Source organism: Nycticebus coucang, chromosome 14, assembly GCF_027406575.1.
Source record: "Nycticebus coucang isolate mNycCou1 chromosome 14, mNycCou1.pri, whole genome shotgun sequence".
NCBI classification, from domain to species: domain Eukaryota; kingdom Metazoa; phylum Chordata; class Mammalia; order Primates; family Lorisidae; genus Nycticebus; species Nycticebus coucang.
In genome coordinates, this window is record NC_069793.1 from 61,838,693 (window position 1) to 61,847,722 (window position 9,030).

General features: G+C 35.2%; 1 protein-coding gene across 1 annotated transcript; it reads right to left on the reverse strand.

The window, feature by feature from the left end:
- Positions 1–1,609: 1,609 nt before the first annotated feature.
- LOC128564454 (olfactory receptor 51V1-like) lies at positions 1,610–2,557 on the reverse strand. Its single transcript, XM_053559929.1, has one exon. It carries the CDS (start codon positions 2,555–2,557, stop codon positions 1,610–1,612), a length of 948 nt encoding a protein of 315 aa, XP_053415904.1.
- Between the last annotated feature and the right edge of the window lie 6,473 nt (positions 2,558–9,030).

The following is a 9,030-nucleotide window of genomic DNA, read 5'->3' on the forward strand; positions in this document are numbered from 1 at the left end:
CTTGGATAACTCAGATAGTTATTGTGAACCCAGAGTCATAAATCTATTATACATTAAACAAAGGCTTAACATAAACATCAATGTCTCTGTGTGACAAGGCTCATTATATATCATTAATCAATATAACATTTGAATGGAAATATCCTTCTACCTTTTATTTCTCAAATTCTCCTAACAGCAAGAAAAAAATACATTACATACTCCAATTAGAGCTAATTAGCAATGATTTACAAGTTAGATCTTTAAAAAGTGGCTTAGGAGGAGTCAAGGAGTCTCTCAATGGAGAGACAGACATTCTAGAGTAAAGAAGTAGCCTAACAGGGAGCTAAAAAGAAATCTATCAATCAAAGGACAATAGACAAGGGAAGAGAAGTGCAATCCATGTAAACCATGGGCATGGTGATAGTTTACAAAGAGATGTGTCAAAAACATGAGCTCTGAAACTCTAATCAACAAAATAATAAATGTGTGTTCAAGAATATTTTGAGTATTAAATCAATAAAATACAATACAAAAGGCAATAAACCCAATATTAGTATCCAAAATTAAATATTTTCACATTCTTGACCATTGTTATATCCATGTGTAACAACTTTTTTCTACTCACCTGAAAAGTCTAATTGCTCTTCAGTTCTGCTAATAACTGATAACTCGTCTGTCCCACTCAAGAATAGCCAGTACAAATCCATGCTGACGTGACAATGTAAGAAAAATCTTGAGGCTGATAGGTGCTTTTTAATTTTTGTACTTTCAATAGGAAAAGAACAAGATTCTGGGATTTGATGATTAAGTCTGCTATTTTTACACTTGTGACTGAAAAATGAAATATATGTTCAAAATATTCAGAATACTGCAATTTATCCCCAATTTGGCTAGTTAGTCTTATTAAATATCTTTTTGTCTCAGCAGCCTTTTCTATAAAATGAAGAAGTTGATCAAATTGTCCTACAAATTTCATGTATGCTGACACAAAGATTGAAAGCAATTGTCAGGTCTTATGGACATTATAAATTATTCTGTTTTCACTACTGTGTACAAATGTGTGCATTTGGGAGTAAGAGGTAGAATATGTAGAAATGTGATAACTGGTTCATAGTTATACCAAATATTTTGCATTCTACATTTGATTCAATCTAACAACATCACATATTCTGTTAGATCGAGACAGAATGGGATTTGGGAGTTGTATTGCTCTGTAAAAGTACTATGACCTTAATAGAGTAAACTCATGACATAAATAAAAATATATAAAAACTGTTCAAATATAGTAAATGCAGACTTAACAGTTCATGCAAAAACAAAGTAATACATTGAGAATTCAGAAGGAATAGATAGTAATGTCAATTTAGTCACTTCCTATGCAAGTGTTCACTGGCATAATACTAAACATAGTTCACTTTATTTAACCTTACACTTCATTATAAATAAGAAAACAAGGTAATGGAAAGTTTTTCTGTCTAATTCTCTGAATTGGGAGAACTAAATCAGAAAATGAATATAAATATGCCTTAATCAGTGAAGTTATTCCATAAAATTAGTCATTATTGTTATAAATTGTTTACTATTAGAAATTTCTCTTGAAACTACTACTTATCTTCCCTAAATTCATTTATCTACAGGATTTCTTAGTGAACCATTTCTGGATTCTGCCTCGGATTTGCTGGGTCTTGACACTATAGATGATGGGGTTCATCAGAGGTGGGAAGATAATGTAGATGTTGCCCATGAGGACAGGAACAACAGGAGAGAGATGCTTCCCGAAGCGGTGCACCATGCTCAGACCGATGATTGGGATGTAGAAAACCAGGACTGCACTGATGTGGGAGACACAGGTCTGCAAAGTCTTGAATCGCTCCTCCCGGGAAGCAATAGCCAAAACAGAGCGTAGGATCAGAATGTAGGATATGAGAATTAACACAGAATCACACAAGAGTGTACAAATCAACAGAGCCAAGGCATAGAAACTGTTGAAGCGGATGTCAGAGCAGGCTAGTCTCAGTAGGTCTTGGTGTAGACAGAAAGAGTGAGAGAGGACATGGGAATGGCAGTAATGAAAAAACTTTAGACGGACTATGGGAGCAATGATGAACGCGAAACTCCTAACTAAAATCCCCAGCCCAATTTTGATGATCCTGGCACTGGTTAGTATAGATGTATACCTCAGAGGGTTACAGATTGCTGTAAAACGATCAAAAGCCATGGCGAGAAGGACTCCAGACTCCATGAATGATAGACCATGAATAAAAACAGTCTGAACAATGCAGGCATCCAGACTAACCTCCTGGCTGAGGCCCCATAAGACCCCCAACACTGTGTATACTGTGGACAGCCCCATGCACAGGTCTGTGAGAGCCAGCATGGCCAGGAAGTAGAACATGGGCTCGTGCAGGCTTGCCTCTGTATGGATCACATGCAGCACCAGGCAGTTCCCAGAGAATACCATCGCATAGACACAGAAGAAAGGGATGGAGAGCCAAGGGTACTCCTTTTCCAAACCAGAAAAAGCCATAAGAAGAAAGGTGGAGTTATTGATTTTCGAAGCAGATCGAACAGACATTTATCTACAAGGATAGAATGTTCTGTAGGAAAATGTATGTAACAGTTAATATAGATTCATGTGTGAAAAGAATTAGTCAATGACTATATCAAGACTGATTAGGTTAGTACAATTGCTTATTAGATGTAAAACTACTCTGTGTATTTTTTTTTCAGATGGCAAATTTTCTCTGTGCATTTACTAAGTTACGCCTTTCTAGGAACATGTACTTGTTATTAGAACTTTGACTTAACCAATTAATTGGTGTCCATATCCCCAATAATACCATCAATTCTCACATCTGTGCTTCATATTATTAATATAAGAGAAAAGTGATTGTTGGCTTATGATGCTCTAATAACAACATTTGAAAATACAAAGAAGAAAAGAAAATCACATTTGGCTGTTCATGTTGGAAGTTTGGTGAAATAAATTCTGAATCTGTCCTTTGTGTATAAAATGAAAGTGTGGTTATCACAGAAGATACTAAGTCATTTGTAGAAGTCATTTCTCAGTCATGTTGACATCTATTTCAGGGACTTAATAACAAAGTGTCACTCATGATAGTTATGTTCTTACCAATCTTGAAAATGGATCTTACTCTTCTTTCTTTTGTCACAGCCACTCTGACATTGTAGGAGAGGTGAGATTTATGCAGATGCAAGAACTATGGTAGCCAGTGGATCCTGTGAGATGCTGTGAATAAATGATGCAACACTTAGGATGACTACTCTTTAGAGAGAATTAGAGAAAACCTCTAGGCAATTCCCTCATGGTCAACTTTTCCATTCATCAAGTTTTGGATATTCCTACAAGTATATTTTTGCAGAAACAACTGCTTCATCCAAGGACACCAGAAAACAGAGAGATCAAAAACCCTGTTAGTTTGCTTCTCTCTGAGTATTCTTCACATTACCTTTAGAGGTTGTCAAATATATCCTATAGAAGTTATTATTTGCTGTTAATAAGAAATTTAATTTTATTTCCCTTAATTTCAGATATAAGATGTCCTCCCATGTTTGGAACACATAGCCTAAATATACAAAAAACATTTATCTGCTATTTAAAATAAAACATTGTTTAGAAGTCATATGGTTTTATATTAAGTTCATAATCCTTATAAACTACTTCAAATCAGATATTCCATTTTATAAGAAAAATATTCGTGGATCATACCTTTTATTTTGGTAGTCAATAGAATATAAAGAACACATTTATAAAGTCAGACTTTCTGAGTTAGATTCCCTTCATCAATTATTGTAAGCAATGTGTCCTTGAACAAGATACTTAACCTTACATAAGTTTTCTTGTCAAAGGTAAGGATAATACCATTACCTATTTGTTAGAACTATCCTAGAAATAAAATTAGATAGATAAAGTATTTGGAAGAGTGAAGAACATATAGCAAATACTTAATGAAATTAAATGGTTATCATTTCTATTTTCAAAATGTAGAATCTGCACTATACAATATGAACCCCATGAGACAAGTAATGAAATGATTCTTGAGCACCTGAAATATGGCAAGTCCAGATTGATGAGTGATGTGAATACAAAATACATTCATGGTCAAAGACTTAGTAGAGAAAAAAAAATTAAATGTCTCTTAATTAATGCTTACATTGATTACTTATTGACATACTATTTTAAATGTATTAGGTTAAGAAAAATATTAAAACTAATTTGACTTGTTTGTTTTTATGTAGAGCCTTAAAACAACTAAGTGTCTCACATTGCACTTATTTTAGGTAACACTGGTCTGAAAATAGATGCTTGACCATTTTTATAAGACTACACAGATATAGTGGCATTAGTATAACTCCAAATGCTTTTTTGGATCTTCCAACTTTGCAATATCCCCATCCCAGAAAACAACTTCAAGTTACCTATTATTGAGAACATTAAAATCATCCAACTTGATCATCCACAGTGTATGGAAATTACTTTAGGAAGAACATGAAGAAACTTTGAGTTATTTCAATATTGAGGGCATGAGAATCTGTTATAAATACCTAGAAATTCTGGACAGATTTATTAAAAACATTTTATTTAATTGTCAGCAGTGAAGATTTAAGGGAAGAATAAAAACCACAGGGCTACAAGTCAGAATAGACATTGAGTTTGCTTGGAATATAATTGCTTATTGATCTTGGCAGTACAAGAATTTCTGTTCCAATCAGCACAGTGGGCTCACACTTGTAATCCCAGAAATTGGGAAGCGGAAGTGGGTGGATTTTCTGAGCTCACAGGTTTGAGACCCAGCTGAGCCATAGTGAGACCACATCTCTAAAAATAGTGTGGCGTTGTGGCTGGCAACTGTAGTTCTGGCTACTTGGGAGGCTGAAACAAAGAAGTGCTTAAGCCCAGGAGTGTGAAGTTGCTGGGAGCTATGACACCACAGCTCTCTACCATACCAAGGGTGACAAAGTGAGACTCTGTCTAAAAGAAAAAGAAAAAAAAATGAATTTCTGTTCCCTCACATAGTTAGATAACAGAGCCAAGACACTGGAAAAATTGTAACTGAGTCCCAGTATAAATATAAAATATTGACTAGATATAATTCAGAAAAATGAGGGACACCAAAAAATTACCCTTTTGCTGGGAAAAAAAATAACTAGATTTTATTATTATTATTATTATTGTTTGGGTTTCATTGAGCATTTGAAGAATTAGTTTACACTGGTTGCGGTTGTTAGGTAAAGTCCCTCTTATAATTGTATCCCACGCCCAAATGGTGTGGCATAACCATAATTCCCTATCCCCTTCCCTGCTCCTCTCTCTCCATCCCTCATTCCCCTAACCCTTCTCCTTATATTAGATCATTTATTGCCTTCAAATTAGAATTAAGTACATTATATTCTTGTTTCTCTATTCTTGTGATACTTAACTAAGAAGAATGTGTTCCACCTCTGTCCACGTTGATACAAAAGATGTAAAGTCTCCATCTTTTTAATTGCTTAATAGTATTCCATGGTATACATATCCACAGCTTGTTAATCTATTCCTGGGTTGGTGGACATTTAGGTTGTTTCCACATTTTGGCAATTGTAAATTGAGCTGCGAAAATACTCTAGTGCAAATATCCTTATGGTAGAGGAATTGTTTTCCTTCTGGGTAGTAGCCTAGTAATGGGATTGCAGGATCAAATGGGAGGTCTAATTTGATTTCTTTGAGGATTCTCCATACTTCTTTCCAAAAAGGTTGTATTAGTTTGTAGTCCTATCCCAGAAGCATAAAAGTGTTCCCTTCTCTCCATGTGCATGTCAGCACTGGCAGCAAAATCCAAACCAAAACCACCCTGAGATATCACCTAACCCCACTGAGACTAGCCCACATCAATAACTAGACTTTTGAAAGGAATCTAACTAAAAAAAAAATCTTTATTATATTTTTCTCCCACTATTACCTCAATTTCTTATTACTTGGCAATTTTTAAAAGGTGTATAACTTGTGAGAGAAGAAGAAACAGGGACACAGCAATGAAAATGTAAATTACTTAATATAGAGGGCTTATTTTTCCCCTCATATAGTTAAAAGTTTTGGAATCAGGATCACATACTCTGCACATTTGGTTGTGAAAGAAATATCCCAAGGAAGCTTTGATTAACGTGCACCAAGTGTTCACAGTGAAAAGTGACTGAAGCAATAGAAGAAACAGAGTATCCACATCATGGGAGCTGACCGTAGATAAATGGAATGACTTGTTGAGAAAGGGACATGACAAAGTATCTTGAACACAACAGTGATCTCCTTGAAACAATTAGAAATGACAAATAAGATATTTTTATTAGCATTTTAAGGAATAGAACTTCTGAAATTTTTAAATCTCATGTATTAGAGGCAACAAGCAAACAACAATAGTTAGTGTGTTGGTTATAGTGATCGATCTAATGGCCAGTGGAAAATGAGGATACTAGTACAAAACGAGGATGGGAAGGATGTTCTCTGAAAAAAACTTCAGAATGTGCATGTCTTAGAGTCAACATTAATGGAAAACTATACCAATGCAACAGCCACAGGACTGCTATTCATATAGTTCTGGAAGTAATGCTTGAGTCATTTCATCAGAAAAGAACAGCTGGTTGAGTTACTTGTCAAAAGGAAAAGCAGTTAAACTGAGAAGATAAAGAAAGAAATTAAAGGAATAGTTAGAGCCCAGGGACCATTTGCAAAAATAGAAGTGGTAGTAGTTTTTCTGCTTTTATCTTTTAAATTAACTTTTAATTAAAGAATAAAGTCGGGGAAGGAGAGCAAGATGGTGGCTGAGTAACAGCTTCCTTGCATCTGGGCACCATGAGTCCGGGGAGATAGGACTCCAGGCATCTCTGGCTGGTGGGATCTGCCTATCATCACTCCTGTGAGGATACAGAGAGTCAGCGAGAGACTTCCGGACCCCAAGAGGAGGACTAAAACAGTGGAAAAATGGCAAGTGAGACTCTGTCTAAAAGAAAAAGAAAAAAATATGAATTTCTGTTCCCTCACATAGTTAGATAACAGAGCCAAGACACTGGAAAAATTGTAACTGAGTCCCAGTATAAATATAAAATATTGACTAGATATAATTCAGAAAAATGAGGGACACCAAAAAATTACCCTTTTGCTGGGAAAAAAAATAACTAGATTTTATTATTATTATTATTATTATTATTATTATTGTTTGGGTTTCATTGAGCATTTGAAGAATTAGTTTACACTGGTTGCGGTTATTTGGTAAAGTCCCTCTTATAATTGTATCCCACCCCCAAATGGTGTGGCATAACCATAATTCCCTATCCCCTTCCCCGCTCCTCTCTCTCCATCCCTCATTCCCCTAACCCTTCTCCTTGTATTAGACCAGCTCTAAAAGAAATAGTTCAACCTATTCTGCACACTGACCACCACAATGGATCAGCAGCAAAGTAAGAACTCAGAAATTAAAGGACAGAACCTAACCTTCACACTGAGGCAAAAGATAAAACTAAGCAACGGACTCTCACAAACTAAGATGAATAGAATACTACCACACATCAATTATCTCAATAAATGTCTTGAATTCCCCAATGAAGAGACATAGATTGGCTGACTGAATTAAAAAACACAAGCCATCCATTTGCTGTCTGCAAGAAACACACCTGGCTTCAAAAGACAAATTCAAGCTCCGAGTCAAGTGTTGGAAGACAACTTCTCAGGCAAATGGCATTCAGAAGAAAAAAGGATTTGCAATCTTATTTTCAGATACATGTAGATTTAAAGCAACTAAAGTCAAAAAAGACATGGATGGTAACTTTATACTGGTCAAGGGAAAAATACAACAAGAAGATGTTTCAGTTCTAAATATTTATGCACCCAATTTAAATGCTCCCAGATTCTTGAAACAGACCTTACTCAGTCTGAGCAATATGATATCTGATAATACCATTATAACAGGGGACTTTAACACTACTCTTACAGAGCTGGACAGATCCTCTAAACAGAAATTAAACAAAGATATCAGAGATTTAAATGAGACCATAGAACAACTGTGCTTGATAGACGCATATAGAACACTCCATTCCAAACATAAAGAATATACATTCTTCTCATCACTCCATGGAACATTCTCCAAAATTGATCATATCCTGGGACGCAAAACAAATATCAACAGAATCAAAAGAATTGAAATTTTACCTTGTATCTTCTCAGACCATAAGGCACTAAAGGTGGAACTCAACTTTAACAAAAATGCTCGACCCCATCCAAAGGCATGGAAATTAAACAATCTTCTGTTGAATAACAGATGGGTGCAAGAAGAAATAAAACAGGAAATCATTAACTTCCTTGAGCATAACAACAATGAAGACACAAACTACCAACACCTGTGGGATACTGCAAAAGCAGTTTTGAGAAGAAAATTCATCGCTTTAGATGCCTACATTTGAAAAACAGAAAGAAAGCACATCAACAGTCTCACAAGCCATATTATGAAATTGGAAAAAGAAGAACAATCGAAGCATAAACTTAGTAGAAGGAAAGAAATATCCAAAATCAAATCAGAGATCAATGAAATTGAAAACAAAAGAATCATTCAGAAAATTAATGAAACAAGGTCTTGGTTTTGTGAAAAAATAAATAAAATAGATAAACCATTGGCCAGACTAACAAGAAATAGAAAAGTAAAATCTCAAGTAACCTCAATCAGAAATGATAAAGGGGAAATAACAACTGATCCCACAGAGATACAAGAAATCATCTCTGAATACTACCAGAAACTCTATGCCCAGAAATTTGACAATTGAAGGAAATGGATCAATATTTGGAATCACACCCTCTCCCTAGACTCAGCCAGGAAGAAATAGAACTCCTGAACAGACCAATTTCAAGCACTGAGATCAAAGAAACAATGAAAAATCTCCAACCAAAAAATGCCCTTGTCCAGATGGCTTCACACCAGAATTCTATCAAACCTTCAAGGAAGAGCTTATTCCTGTACTGCAGAAATTATTCCAAAAAATTGAGGAAGAAGGAATCCTCCCCAA

What these genes read in the sequence shown, in the direction of transcription:
- LOC128564454 (XM_053559929.1), bottom strand. Translation starts at nt 2,557, where the DNA reads ATGTCTGTTCGATCTGCTTCGAAAATCAATAACTCCACCTTTCTTCTT.